General features: G+C 41.6%; 1 protein-coding gene and 1 long non-coding RNA gene across 2 annotated transcripts; both read left to right on the top strand.

The window, feature by feature from the left end:
• Nucleotides 1-987: 987 nt before the first annotated feature.
• LOC118408709 (guanylate-binding protein 1-like) lies at nucleotides 988-13,778 on the top strand. Its single transcript, XM_035809561.1, has 16 exons — nucleotides 988-1,084; nucleotides 6,046-6,322; nucleotides 6,995-7,125; nucleotides 7,491-7,611; nucleotides 7,784-7,955; nucleotides 8,133-8,388; nucleotides 8,522-8,672; nucleotides 9,248-9,405; nucleotides 9,721-9,886; nucleotides 10,067-10,253; nucleotides 11,644-11,802; nucleotides 11,987-12,082; nucleotides 12,388-12,523; nucleotides 13,183-13,280; nucleotides 13,432-13,527; nucleotides 13,770-13,778. The coding sequence occupies exons 1-16, from the start codon at nucleotides 988-990 to the stop codon at nucleotides 13,776-13,778; spliced, it is 2,310 nt and encodes a 769-aa protein (XP_035665454.1).
• A 111-nt stretch (nucleotides 13,779-13,889) lies between these two features.
• Nucleotides 13,890-14,830, top strand: LOC118408708. The gene is made up of 2 exons (XR_004830347.1): nucleotides 13,890-13,996; nucleotides 14,470-14,830. It is a non-coding gene; the product is annotated as an uncharacterized LOC118408708 (long non-coding RNA).
• Nucleotides 14,831-15,729: the final 899 nt, after the last annotated feature.

Below are 15,729 nucleotides of genomic sequence, written 5' to 3'. Positions count from 1 at the left end.
GTTTTGGTACAGGCACGACGAGTTCCTCTTTCCACTTGCTTGGAAAGGTTCCCTTCTGAAGACAGCTGTTGTAAATGCCGTAAGGATCGGAGCGAGCTCCTCGTAGAAGGTTGTCAGAAGCCAGGGTGGTAATTGATCCCCCCTCCGTTGCCTTACGTGGATTGACCCGTTTTAACTGAAGCTTTACCTGGCGTATGCTTAGCTCATCAGGTAATGACCCGTCCGAGAGCTGGCTAGCTACATCCGCAACCTCAGGAATGGTACGCTGTACGTTGGCCCAGACTCAGGAGAAGTGTTCGCTCAGGGACTCGCACATGTCTTTCTCTTCGGTAGCTGAGCTTGGAGGAATTCTCCCTCTTGGCGCCGAAACTCCTATCAGGGACTTGGCCATGCTGAACCATTTGTTTGAGTCTGTGTGCTTGAGTTGTTCCATTTATCTCTGGTAGTACAACTTTTTGGCAGACTTCAGACAGCGTTGAACCTTGTTTCTTAGCTTTTGGTAAGCACCAGTGTTACCCGACATGTAGGTTTTCTGTCTCGAACCTATCAAACGCTTTATGTGTGGAGTTATCCACGGCTTGTCTTGAGACGTGACTTTTCCTTTCTTCAGTGGCACTGTCTTGTCAAGGAGTGGACACACGATGGAGTAAAATCGCTATACTTTCTGGTCAACGTTTGCGGTTTCCTCCACTGGCGTAAAGTCTACAAGGTTAAGTGCTAGACCGAGATCTCGCATCGCCTGGGGCGTACACTTCCTACGGCGGTGAAGATACACTGGATCCTTTGGCCAGGGTTTACCCGGAAGAGTTACAAGCTGATGGTCAGACTGGCCAAGCGGTGGGTGATGCTGCGGTTGCTCGTTGTAGAACTTGGTCAGATTAGTTAAAATAGAATCCAACTGATTCTGACCTCGTGTTGGAGATTTTACCACCTGCTTCAGTCGACACCTTGTGCACAGTGGCTGGTACTTCAGCCACTGTACACAAGATGGTTCGTGTCCCCATCAGTATCACTCCAGACAGAGGATACTTCATCTCTGCAGACTGGATAGACTTACACAAGTACGAGATGACTTCTGTGTCAGGTTTGCACCTTATATCGTACCTGGGGGAGGATTGTACAACACGTCGGTGATGATACTGTTAACCCCCCCTCGGTAAACAATCTGGGCATATCCTAAGCCACAGGCACTCAAACGAATCATCTTCCAAGTCAGCAAGTCAACTATGAGGGATAGAGGATCTAACGTAAGCACATACACCTCCACCACCACCACCAGTGCGGTCCTTTCTGTGCAACACGAATCCATTTAAGTCTACAACACTGTTGTTATGACATGGGTCGTATTCGAATTTCACTGCTGACATCCAAACACCATCCAACCACAAGCCGAACACCAGCCAACCCGCCCATTCCAGACTCCAGTCCACAGCCGGCCCCAATGTTTCGAAAATTTAATTCGACTGGCGCATCCGAACACTAGCCAACCGCGTAGACCACAAGCCGGCCACGACAGACCGAGCTCTTAAACTCTCATAACCATGGTTGGGGGAAGGTCAGGAGGGTATGTTCGGGTACATGAAACCGAGGCTTAAGATAGCGAGACATATGTTAACCCTTAAACACCTAGACGGCATCTGTCTGGAACTGGGCAAATACATATCGAGGTACCATTTGAAAATTTGATCCGAACATAAATCCCTTCCGTGGCAGTAACCATCTAGTATAACCTCGCAGTAAACATCAACTTGAACGGAGATTGGCACGGCACAATACTGAAAATATTACAGGAAAATGTGTGTTGAGTTCGAGTGGTGTCCATTTGGTCAAAATGTGTAGTTTTTAAACCATGCATTTTTGTTGCCTTAGAATCAATGTTATGGCGTTTTGCTATCATTACATGTTTTTTTTTTTTTTTGTGGAAAAGTAGGGAAAGATCTGGATTTGGAAAAATTAAATTATAGGGGCCGTTTGAGGACAACAGGTGCCGTAACCTTTGGATTCTGACGTCTTGCGGTCGCCATCTTATCTCCTGTCAACATGTCAATCACGTGGTTCAAGGCTGCGGTAACCCTTGATCTGGAATACATTGGCCTGTTAACATTCAATTGTGGATGCAGACTCTGTTAACCATTAAACATGTAAGGTAGAAGATAAATACTGTAGGGCCCACGTTACTACAGGGCAAATAAACGAGAGGACCAAAGGGGTAATTCTCTCGTTGTTGAGTCTGCGGGGCCTCTCTAAAGTTTTCTTGAAATTTAGAGCCTGAATCTCGTACATTCACAATTGCCAGATACAATGATCCTCATTTACTTGACAGTGGTTCTGTTCCTCACGTTTGCTCAACTAATGATCATGATACAGAATTACTTGTAAATAATGTGCAATAACCTTGAATAGTTTTCTGTGATGTGTAAATTGTTTGTCAAACAGCAAAACTCAAATCTGAACAGCAAAACATTTCCATCTATTCTAATACAACAATGGCTGATAAATATTTTTCTTTATCATATGAAAGGCTGGGACTTTCCACCCAAACAGATGAGTCATGCACCTCCCCCTTCGCAGGTAAATTTGCACACCTGCTCATAAGTTCCTGTTTTGCTCGGCCGTGACGCACTGCTCTTTTCAGAGTTAGAAAGAGACTATCGTTAAGCGGCTGGGCAACTACGAACAGCCTTGCTTACGTTGATTCGTTTTAACCAAACGATATCCAATGAAACTGAGATCTGGATTCCCAGCTGCACTTCTAAGATTGTAGGGAGGATGTTTTCTAGCTGAGCCAAATATTTTGCCAGACGTCTAGACTTGGATTGTCTTAATTGGACTTGGCTTCCTTCACCAAAGGGGAAACACACCAGCACTGGAGAAAGCTGAAGAAGCCGAAGATAACCAAGACATTAGTGAAAAAACTTAGGTGAGAAGTAGTTTTCTTAATATCCCAATGTTCAATCAAAGCACGCGCAGGTGGACATGCTGTGCGATAATGCACCTGAAAGATGACGTTATGTGTATCAGTCCACAGAAGGCAGATAAATGTGTGGTGCATTTGCGATTCCACGAAAATGGTCCATGGCAAATGTAATAAGAGTGTTCTATGGAGGAGTATTCTATTCTCATCTCATCACGATGACAGAACTGTTGAATGACATATTTTGATTGATTGATTGAATTTATTCTGCACTTTAAAAAATGATAATATACAGCAAATTAAAGAAAACAACAGAACGTGCAGGGGGGAGCCGTTTGGCTTATACAAACTCTTCACCAATCAAAATTTACAAATCATAATACAATTTAATGGATATGAAGATTATACATCAAACAATAATAAACCAAGTCAAAGTAATATAACCCGGTGATCATCATAACGTTGCAATTGATTTAACCATGAATAACTGAAACTAGACAAAACTAAACATGATCTACAGATTATAAAGAAATTAGTCAAAATCATAGAATTAATCTGCTAGTAAATACCAAATGAAAGCAAATGCAGAAAATCAAAGCAACGAATGCAAACAAAGAGGTTAAAGTAGCACTAAGTACACGGCATAATACTATGTAATAAACATAACATAACATAATCAGGAGTAAATAGCTGGCTTTTACCAGGCTCCGCTGTAAAAAGTACAAATTGACCAAATAGACAGAAACCTCGCGAGAGGAGTAGCCGACCGAGATGTACAGTTGCGACCCACGAATTGTACTCTTCAGACAGCTAACTCCTCTGGCGTGGTTCTGTCTATTTGGCCAATTTCTAATATTTTTACAGCGAGTTGTAGAGCCTGGCATAGACTGACTCCAATCTACTGCCATCCAAGCGCGGCGTTGTTTGAGTAGCGGCCTGGGCAAGGTCGGGGGATTATTGTGCATATACATTTAGCTGGGACTTTTCACTGAACGGTATTCTTTTCAGTCCTTTGCTTTGGCATAGATAAACTTTGGGAACGTTAGGCTTGTCATGATTTGTTGACTTTTCACGCCCGTACCCAAAGACACATGAACACGGCTACAATACACACAATCACAGAACCACCGCGCAACATTTGTGCCCGGTGACATGCTTCATGGTCTGTGTAGTCTCTTTTACCTCTGACAACAGGTAAGATTCAAAATGAATAGTCTAGGTTTCTAGACCTGACGGGGGGAAATGACCTGCTCGGGAGAGAGAGAGAGAGTGGCTCTGTGAGGATTTTTAGAAGGATTTAGAGACTGAATCAGGTGCAGTTTAGGGTTGTTTTCGACCAATAATGACGATGGAACTAACACAGATTTCGGAGAATGAAAGTTGTGCATACATTGGCCTGTATGGGCCATTATGGGGAATCCTGATTGCGCTCTATAAGTTTGCACTGTTTGGCTTGTTCATGACCCGCCCATGAAAATTGACCCCGCTTACAGAAAAAGCCACGCAGGACTTCATATATCGGAGTCTATGGCTAGCATCATCATGTTGTTTATGAATGGCACTGTAAGTGTGATCATATTTCAATATCTTCAATTTAAGGTCAACTGTGCTGGTGAAAAGAGCATAATAAAAGAGTTGGCAAGATAATGAACGAGTTAAAACATAACCCAAAAGTTATCAAGATGATGAATGAATGAATGGATGAACATCTCCAACAACACCCCCCCCCCCATAATCTACACATGCATGGCAAACTCATGTGTGGATTACACCTTTTTACACCTACACTGTCTTTCTATCATTTACAGTGGCCACAACCATGGCGTCTATACAGGGTGATTCAACACCAGTCAAGTTTGAACTATCTCCTCGTAACAAGCTTTATTTGAAGATTAGTGAAAATTTATCTCAAGACCAAGTCAAAAGTTTGCTACTTTTGTTGCTCACTGATCATCATATTCCCAAAGCAAAACTTGAGAATGCAACACCACAAGCAATCTTTCATATGCTGGAAGCTGATAACAAAATTGGTGAAGCAAATTATGGATTGTTGAAAGAATTGTTGGTAGCCCTAAAGGAAACCAAGCTAGCAAAAGAAGCCGAGGATTTGGAGAGGAGTGAGAGTAAGTTGATTCTATGCATTACTCATAGTGACTTTACTTTTGCCGAGAATTTTATTTCTAGTTTAATAGCATAATAGAAGTAGTCTTTGGTTCATTACGACAGTTGGTGGTGTATTCTGCATGCAACTATTGGCAAAAGGTAGATACAATGAGTTTAACGAGGTATGGCAATACTGCTTTAGCTACCGTTTACGAAACAGTTTCTAATATCTAAAAATTTTATAATCTAAAGTTTTCCTTACCTATTTCAGTATTGGCACACTGTAATGATTCTATACCTGTATAATATGATTGAATTTATCTATAGAATAACCTGTATAAAAATGTGACCATGGGATGAAGTTAGAGGTAATAGGAGTTGTTTGAGCAATCCATATATAACATCGTCTGTCTTTCTGTGTCTGTCTGTGCATCCTTCTTTTAGAAAGGGAAATGAGGAAAAGAAAGGCCTCATGTGATGGTGACAGTCCCGCTGCACGATTTTACAGTGACTTGAGTGGGATGCGGGGCAGGTCTGGCATGAGGGACAGAGAGACACGCGAATTTGAGAATGGTAGGTAATGGCTTCTCCTGGGTGCGAATATCATGAGGAATGGAGAGCATTATGAACAAAAGTATGCAACTGTCTGGCAAACGGCTGATCGAGCGATGATTGTGACATTCATAAAATAAAACCTCCTGCGCACTGTCTTTGACAGAGTTTTTCCCTCTCCTTCGGAGTTACAATGGAGCAAAGTGCGCTTTACCCTGGACTCATGTTTGTAGACGATTGACTGGCACCAACAATGTTTGTCAACAATTGGCATTGTTTATACAGTGACCGTAGTCAATTATGTTTTTAGAAACAAGAAATCTTGGACACACATACTGCCTGACCTGGCAGCTGGGGTGGCAAGCAGCCTGCCTCGTACGCAATTATCAGAATTTGCCTACGGTACATTCTCTGCCGTAAGTTATGTGCGATACAAAATGCTGCAATTTCACAAGGACATTGCAATTTATTTCCAGCACTGAGTTTACATTCCAAGCTCGGCTTCAAGGTCGAGGAGCTGGAGCCAAAAGAGGGTGGGAAGACCACTCAGGGTTCGTCCATCCCACTCATTCTGCCAAACGACTTGAAGTATGATGCGTCCACCGGTTCAGTCGTGAAGGCACAAGGAGTCCGACGGGAAAGCCTACATGTCGTTCCGGAGGCCTTGGAGCTACTGGAGAGGATCGAGGAGCCCGTGAGCGTCATCTCAATCTGTGGGCCCTGTCGGACAGGGAAAAGCTACATCCTCTCCAGGTAACCATACATATTACGCCAAAAAGCAATTGCTCGAGCAACTGGATATGTTTTTGGAAACGGTCATGACCGTATCTTACTACTTGGATGTCTATCCTTCATCGACGTAACGACACATTTCCTGGAGTAACTGTATGTCACAAGATTTGTCTTCTCATGATCAATGTTTATAAATAGTCACTTTCCGTGAATAGTTTCATCAGGTTGGTACGATACTGAATCAAGAGACTCTTTTTACACAACCATTGATTTATTCATACCGACGTTTCGGTGACCGTCTGTCACCTTCTTCAGGGCAATTCTGACTGGTTCACATTGTACTGCAGGACAGGTGTCGCTGCTCACAGTTCAGATGCGGTCACAGAACATAAAGTATTTTTTACTTTACGTATACTTTACGTTCTGTGACCGCATCTGAACTGTGAGCAGCGACACCTGTCCTGCAGCACAATGTGAACCAGTCAGAATTGCCCTGAAGAAGGTGACAGACGGTCACCGAAACGTCGGTATGAATAAATCAATGGTTGTGTAAAAAGAGTCTCTTGATTCAAATAGTCACTTTGTTTTGCAACCTTCTCCCCGGTGATTGCCTCTGAGGAATGTATAGAATAAATCGTTTTATAAGAAGGCATGCACAAAATAGATCAATAGCCAATACTATCTGTGTTCTAGGTTACTGGGTACGGCGGATGCCTTTCAGCTGGGCCATCTCATGGACCCCCAGACATTTGGTATCTGGATGGGCACCAAGGTGCTGCGGGGGAAGAGCTTCACTATCGTGCTACTGGACACAGAAGGCATAGGTATGTTCAAAGCAAGACGAAGTGTCGGGTGTGCTCCATTCCAAGATGTGTTAGCTCTAACAAGACGAAACCTGCAGCTGCTTCGAATGAAATCCGACCTATTTGATATCCACATGCAACTTAGCATTGTATAAAATGTGCAGGACAACGTGAAGTAGTGTTACTGAATAAAGGGTCACCAAAAAGTGCCATATACATTGTAACTTCTTTTCTTACCGTTGCCCATTTCAGGTAGGTGATGCCAATGTAGCATGTGACTCATAACTCACTACGACATGGATAACATCAATCATCAAATCGTAAATTCCAAATAGTACAGATTTGCCGATACCATTCAGCGTTCAAATAAATCATTTTAAATTCAGACGCAGTAGGCTCCAGTGCTTGTCAGGACGCCTCTATCCTGGTGATGACCATCCTTCTGTCGTCCCATCTCATCTACAACTCTCTTAATGTGCCGAACAAGGGGGATTTGGAGAAGATGCAGTGAGTAAAGTGTACAGGTTACACAAGTAACATCCTACAATCTACCAATTTCGTTCATGCCATTTGCTGAAGTGAAAATCCTTTATCTACATTGATACTGCTGATAAAAGATTTTTCTTTGAGTCATGTACTGTAACAAATGATCAGACAGTCCACCCTCACATTTCACCAGGTGCTTCATTCAACTAGCTAAAGGCTTAACAGTTAAACAAGGAGAGAAGACACAGGTATCAGCATTCTGTGAGTTCTTTCCAGACTTCCTGTGGCTGTTGCGTGACTTATCTCTTAAGATGCAGGATAAGGACGGCAAAGACATGACTCCTACCGAGTACTTGATAACCAAGGTAAGGTGTACGATATCGCTTTTCACCAAAAAGAGTAGATGTAAGACAATTATGGTAATAGAATAAACAAAAACTCCTTTTCTTGTCATAAAGGCACTATGTATGTATCTAAAGTCTTGGTTACTACGCTTTATATTGACTGATATATCAGTCATATTATAATTCTGTTGTTCGCAGGTCCTTGACCGTAATGAGGATGATTTTGAAGAGTCAACAAGTGAAAAAGTAGGACGGGCCATTCGAACGTTCTTCCCATCCGTGGAGTGCGCCACCTTGGTGCGGCCTTCTGGTGACACCGAGGTGATGACCAACATAGCTCTGCACACAGACAACCTGAACCTAGAATTTAACAAAGGAGTAGAAAACCTCACCAAGTGGCTGTTGCTGAAGTCACGCGCAAAAAGAGGCTACGATAAGGCCTCAACTGTTAGTGGTAAGTACGAAGGGGTTACCAATGTGATCAAACCCGCATCTTTTTCTTCGTTACACTAAATACAAACTAATTTTTTGTACCCAGCTGAATACACCTGAGAACGCCTGTATGTATAATTGTAGTTTCCTCTCAGGTTTGGCCCTCAGCATCATGGCTAAACAGTATGTGGAAGCGGTCAATGACCCCAACTCCATCCCTGCCCTGGATAACACATGGCAGAACACCATAGAGCTCATGGAGAACAGGGCCATTGAGGAGGCGGTCGCGAAGTACAACCAACAGATGCAAGTGAGAGCTATTTGAGATTACTGTAGTTTATTGATTGTTCTGAAATGTCAATAATTACATTATTATTTGTTCCAGAGAAAAAATAGACACTTTGCAGCTTTGACATCAGTATACACTGATAGTGAAGTTCTCGAGTTGATATCAATGTAACCTTCATCACCACAGCAAGATTTAGTACTCAATAAGACATTGCTAGCTAGAGCTGTTTTTTTCTGTCTATTTCGTAGTCTCAAATTGCTTCAGCTACCAACAATGGACAGGATCCATTGGAGGAAAATCCAGAAAACGAAACACCTGCCAAACCCGTTACGAGTAGACGTGGAAGATACAATACAAGGTCAAGTGCAAGGGGGCGTCAGAGAAACAGTAAGAGGTGACGTAAATAACCTTCTCATAATACGTGACTGTGTAATTTTCCACAAAAACTGTGTGCGGTTGTCTACCCCTTAACCGTCTTCACTAGTGACTGAATCAGTATTTCGACAAATCATTATCCCGACAAACAGGGTACTAATGACGCAGGTAGGCCAAGTAGGCAACTAACTCATTCCAAGTTAATGTGTATTTTCAGCTCTCTGTCCAGGAACCCTCCCAGCCAGCCTTCCCTCATGGACCTCCACAGTAAGCTGTTAAATGATGTCACAGACACGCTTCTGGAGAAGGTCGGCCATTTTTGTATCAGCTCAGAGGAGAAAAAGATTGTGGTGGACCGAATGCAAACACGCTTGGGTAAGCACATTTGGGAAATTTGCTTCTGCATCTGCCTTCCACGCTTCTTAAGAACAGCAACCTGAGAGAGACAACGACTTAATCTCGATGAGAAGTGAACTGAATATTTCAGCAACGTCAACAAGACGACAGTCCCAGACATTCTATGATTGCTGCAACAACAAAGGCCATGTGATTGTTATTATAATTTGTAAAATTCAGTTAAAAAAATGTAATCTTAACATATTCATTTCATCCATAAATCAACTATAACTTACAACAGACTTGAAACACCAAAGGTTTCCATACTACATTCACAACAATTCTATGTTGCAGTTCAAAGAGAGGAACGTTCAGTTGATTATGTGGAAGCCGATGGTACCAGGAAGCAGGAGGGGTTCGTTGTTACCGGTGGGGAGCTTTTCCACTACATCCAGCAGAACAAAGAACTCTCAAAGAGCTTCTGCAAGGATCTCTTTAACCGCTTGTTGAGCCCAATAAGGTAACTTTCTATTCAAGTTGAGTTTATGAAGGTAGTCTAATCCTTTCTGGTGCTGACATGATTTGATAAAACCTTCACTCAATGTGACTGTCACAATGTATTAGTATTAAATTTGTACTATTTCTTATGAAAGATATATATATGGGTATCCATATATTCACTGGTCTTCTATCGATCTAGAATGCACGTGGAGTCGCCTTCTTCTGACTATGACTTCGAGAAGTTGATAGAAGAGCTGGCCGATGCACGCCAGCAGTACAGCGAGCAGGCCTGTGGCCCAGAGAAGTGGGTGGTTCTGCAGGAGATGACCCACAACATACAGACGCTAAAGACCGAAATCGAGAAGATCAAGGGGTATGAAAGCAAGGTAATTTTCCCATTCCCATGAAGAACTATATTTTGATGATTGCCATTTCATCTGTTTCAGTTCTTGTGTCCTTGAAATGGTCCGGTAGCCTCCTGACTCTTACTTTCAACCTTTGATCTGTATAACAAGGGAAACTATGCTGTCTTTAAATGCAAGTATCAGGCGATGGCTACCCTGACAATTACAGAAAAGGATATTTGTCTTTACATACAGGCCTAGGTTCCCTTGCGATTCTTGTTCGTTAATAATCAGATTTTGTCTCTCCGGCCACAGTAATAGGGCCTTCACACTGAAACCGAATTAGCAGGAATCAAGTAGAACCAGCCGGAATGAAGTATTTGCAAAATTCGTGCCACATTCGGGGCCATTCGTGTGGGAATTCCAAATGGACTTTATATCCCCTTAATACGAGAAGGAATGAGACAAAATGCCGCCAGAATGGAAATTTTTTTCCATTCCTGGGAATTCGTAGTGTATTCTAGAAATTCTCACTGCATTCCAGGTATTCGTTTGGCCACATTCGGGCAGGATTCGAAGTGGCTTGCCGTTTCGGTTCTCCATCGAATGAGATAAGAATGTTTGGAATAATGTTGGACGCCATAAATTTTTGGCCATACTGTCATCCTCCTACGCACGGTCCCAAACCGGCTAATCGCCTATGTAAGGACCCTGCTATATGAAGGGCCACCCCCGGTTACTGTGAGCGTCGCCACAAACCAGCTGTCAGCCAATCAAAGAATAACCTTTCAGTTTTCAAAAGGGATCTCGCAAAGGCCTGATTGGGCGCTGATTGCCTGGTTCCCATATAAGGGTAAGCTCATTAATATTTATAAGCAGGGCGGTCAGTAACCGGGGATGGCCCTTCATATAGCAGGGTCCCCACATAGGCGATTAGCCGGTTGGGGACCTTGCGGAGGAGGATGACTGCAGTTAAAATAGTTCAAATACACTTAGAATACACTTCGGATGCCGTTCGATATTTTAGCATGTTAAGATCTTTCGGGCCAGCCAAAGGAACGGGCACAAATATCTGGAATGCAATGAGAATTTCTAGAATACGCTACGAATTGCCAGGAATAGAAAAGAATTTTCATTCTGACTGCCTTCCGGCTCATCCTTGCTCTTGTGTGCCGGAAGGGGCCTTAACACCGTTTATCGACTTTTCTACGTAGGGGGAGATATTGTACTGTGACTAAATCTAGAGAGATAAAGACTCCGCCGTTATTGGTTCCGGCAATCCCCTGGTATATATTTTTTCTTTATTAGGGTAATCATCGCAACTTGGGTTTCAGCTATGGATTTTCAAGGAAAGATGAGTGTTTAATTGTTATAGATCCATCGTCCAACTTTTGCCTGGTTTTCTCTTGTAATGACTCTTAAGTTTTCCTAGAAAATGGAAGAACAACAGGAGGCACATGAGGCAGAGCTCAAGGCTACGAAAATGGCGAGAGAGATGCGGCAGCTGCGCAAACAAGCACATGACCTTCAGCAAACCCAACAGAAAAATCTACAGAAAATGGAGCGGCTGCATAGGGAGCAGATCAAGAAGGTATTAGACTAAGTATGGTCTAGAATGTGCTATGACTGCACTGTGATTTAAATGGTCTACAAACAATTCGTCGGGGATTATATGATAAGGCATCAAGATATATGAAGCATTGATTAGCAGGTTTTCCCCAAAGTCCTAAAATGATGCTTACCACATCTAATATGGCTGATACGTTAAACCTCAGATGAAGCTAGAGTTGGAGGAGCGACTTGATGGTGAGGTGCAGAAGATTAAGGACCTCCAGGCAGCAAAGATGGAGAAACAGGAGAAAAAGGCAAAGGTAAGGGGACGCAGCAATGCCACATTACAATGATTTTTTAGCTTTGAAGTAGCAAAAGACTAGTAAGTTTCAAAACATACGATATTTTAATCAGTAATTGACATCACCTTCAGTATGTTTAATCATGGCCGTCGTCATTCATGTACGTTTCTGCACAGGGATTACAGGAGGTTGCATTGCCAAATGACCGCAGGTGCGTACATAACCATGGCAAATGGAACACACCAACGTTTATGTACTTCGAGGATGGTCTCGTCATAGTGGTTGAAATTGATAAACGATCTGGTGCAAAATTTCTTCCCCAGGAGCGCTTCGATAAGGAATCATCCAAGACGAGGGAGATGATACAGAAGATGGAGCAGGAACGGGCTGACTTGAGCAGACAGCTGAAGGAAATGAAGGATCGAGACAAGAAACAAACAACTCTAGATCTACATGAACGTAAGTAGTTATAACCTACTACAGTGATAACTTCTCCAGGATAACTAGAATTATGCAAACATCCTACTTGTATTACGTATTGCCCATCGTGCAGAATGTTGTTCTAATATAAATAGATTAGGTCTTTACAATAATTATTGCAATACTTTTGTTAAAACACCCCCATTGAGTATAGCTAATTGTGTATAGAGTAATGTGCATAGCTGTCTCAATTTGTTCACAAAGTCATGGAGTAACAATATCGCGGAAGATTAGAATTAACTTTAGCGCTATGCATATAGAATCAGTACCAGGATGCATGCAGCAAAACCTTTTATCTAGAATAAGATTGCCATCACAATAATCTAAATAATCATGTGTGTGTTTATTTCAATTTGGCGCGTTTCGATGTTTCCCGGTGGGGCAGACCCTGAACAAAATGTTAAATAGATCATCCAAGATTGTTCTTTATCATCTATTCCTATTACTTGAAGGTATAGAATAGTGGTCTTACTATTACGTGTTCACAGAGGTTATTGGACCAGATATCAGCAGAGGTAGCTCTGCATTTGAGTGAAAAAACCGTGACGCGGGGACGACTGAAACACTATTCAAGGAGACATTCATGCCATTAAAGTATTCTGTCAAAATATCTGTACATTTACTTTTCTGCATCTTAGACAATCAGCAGCTGCGAAAGCAAGCACATGACATGCAGCAAACCCAACAGGAAACTCTACAGAAAATGGAGCGGCAGTACAGGGAGCAGATGATAAAGGTACTAGTCTGAGTAGAATTGTATAATTATACTTTTAATCAAAGATTCAATTAATATTTCTAACAACGAGAAAACATTGATAAAGTTTTCTCAAAGTGTCAGAATATTGATTAATCATTATGCCTAATATGACTGAAATTTCCTGTCTCAGATGAAGGAAGAGTTGGAAGAGCAACATACGATTAAGCTGCAAGAGATCCAGTACCTTCAAAATGCAAAATTGGAGGAACAGGCGAAAATGGCAGAGGTAAAGGAAAGCAGCAATACCACTTTTCAAAATGAATGTCAGGGAATTTCTTTGCGGCATTATGACAAAAGACTATTGAATTCTAAAACTTGTTATTAAAATACTTAGCGGATTTACCCTTTAACACAGCATACATTTGTGTACGTAGAGGACTTGAACAAACGTCAATGTAAAACTTGAAATTACGCAGCAAAAGAAAGTTGAGAATGTCCATTATGTCTAGCGTGACTTTCTGGTTTTAGCGTGGCTAAAATATCCCGTCATGGTGATATATAGCTTTTTGACTTTCTGCAGAAAGTATGAATGAACGATTTTCTACCCCAGGAGCAACTCGAAGAGGTGATTCAAAGGAAGGAGCAGGAGCGGGCTGACATTAGCAGGCAGCTGGAGATGCAATCGTCTCTAATTGACAGCCTTCTGCAGCGACAGCAACCTACAACTCCACCTCGAACTTCTCGACCATCTCCAGGTGTGTCATTGTGCGTCATACAACCCACAAATTGTAGAAAAAGTGGAACACTTTGTCTTCCTCTGCTTCCAAAAAAAGAAGGAGGACCCCAACTATCCAGATATATTCAACACTAGTATTCCAGTAGCCTCTTTGTATAATAATATTTATCACTGTTCATTGTTTCATGCACTTGCAATTACCTTACGCGCATATGAACTTGCAAATAAACTTTCTACTAATTGTCTGTCACAGAAGGTTGTATCATCATGCAAGCAAACAAACCTCTAGCACAGATCCACATTTAGATGGCGTTTACCCGGCTACTATTCCATTGGTCTTGAATAGATACAATGTATATTTTCCAAGCAGAAGTTTCCGACCACTACACACACCCTTCAGCGAAACCTATGTTTGGAGAATATACGGTGCATACATTACGATGCACAGATAGTCAACTGCACCAACTAATTGTACTTTTCACTTCCTTGCAGCTCGGAGACGCAGTAAATGCACCATCTCGTAATGGTCACCATGTTCCCCCTGCCAACAACGTCTTTGGGATAATAAGCACGTTTAGAGCTGCTGCGAGCATATCTGTCAATAACTCACAGCTTTGACCGTTTGAGTTTCATCAATCAATACATCAGTAGCAAGATAGCAATAAAATGCAGGAACATCGGCTGGAATAATTGTAACAAGAATAAGCGACTTTCAGTAACTATTGTTTGTTACCATTACATTCTTAGGTACTTCAACTGATATGTGCGTTGGTATCAAAAAGCTTGTGATTTCTGTCGTGTAATGTGTAAGTAAACCTCTTACGAGCACATACAAATGTGTATCGAGCAATGACCAAGCCTATCTCAATCAATTTACAAACTGATGAAGTTACGATGTTACGGAAACTTGGGGAAGAATACTTGAGACATAAACGTAAAATGAGCCCCAAAATACTTGTATCAAACTTGTTAAGTTTTAAAAAGTTGCAGCAATCACTATTATCCAAGAACATTGCCAATATTGTTTTTCATTATTAATACATTTTCTCTAAAACATTTAAGTAAAAGTTAGGGACACAACATACCTTTATGTTATATGAGAGGAAAGCTTCATGGCCAAGTAAACCTTTGAAGGACTGTCAGACACGTATGTGTGTAGCCTGTGTAATTTGCGAATATTATTAGAAGCAGCAGTTAAACAATACACGATCATATAATTATGTACTTCTAACTTTGTATATAGATTGGCTAGATTCGCGCGTTTTACTTTTGTATATCTATAGCTGTAGAAGACCTTACTGAGACCATGTTAGTGCCAATGCATTATGATTCCGACTGTTAATAACGTGTGCAAGAACATTGATTCAAAGGTACGGCTTTGCTTTCTTTCCCCAATGATCATGCTTACTACCACCGGTATAATGCTTTAAGTACTCACATACTTGTGATAATGAATTATCCAACAAATCAGACAATTATATCAACATACAGCCCTTTCAATGTATATTGTTTCTAAAAAAAGTACTTATGTGGTAAGGGTTGTTTCAATCTGGTGTTAATTGGCTAAATTTGCCCATAAGCGTCTATATTCTTTGAGATAACACACAAGTAACAACCAGTGACATGGCTAAGGAACATAAACAAACAATAATGATATCACTGAACATTAAGTAAGCCCTGAATGAACAGTTACTCCATTTTCAAACGTTGTTCCATGAATTATGACAATCCATCACAAATAAAAGATAAAAA

This window comes from Branchiostoma floridae, unplaced genomic scaffold, assembly GCF_000003815.2.
Source record: "Branchiostoma floridae strain S238N-H82 unplaced genomic scaffold, Bfl_VNyyK Sc7u5tJ_371, whole genome shotgun sequence".
Classification (NCBI taxonomy): domain Eukaryota; kingdom Metazoa; phylum Chordata; class Leptocardii; order Amphioxiformes; family Branchiostomatidae; genus Branchiostoma; species Branchiostoma floridae.
The sequence above is the reverse complement of the archived record's forward strand: the minus strand, read 5'-3'. Positions and strand labels throughout refer to the sequence as shown.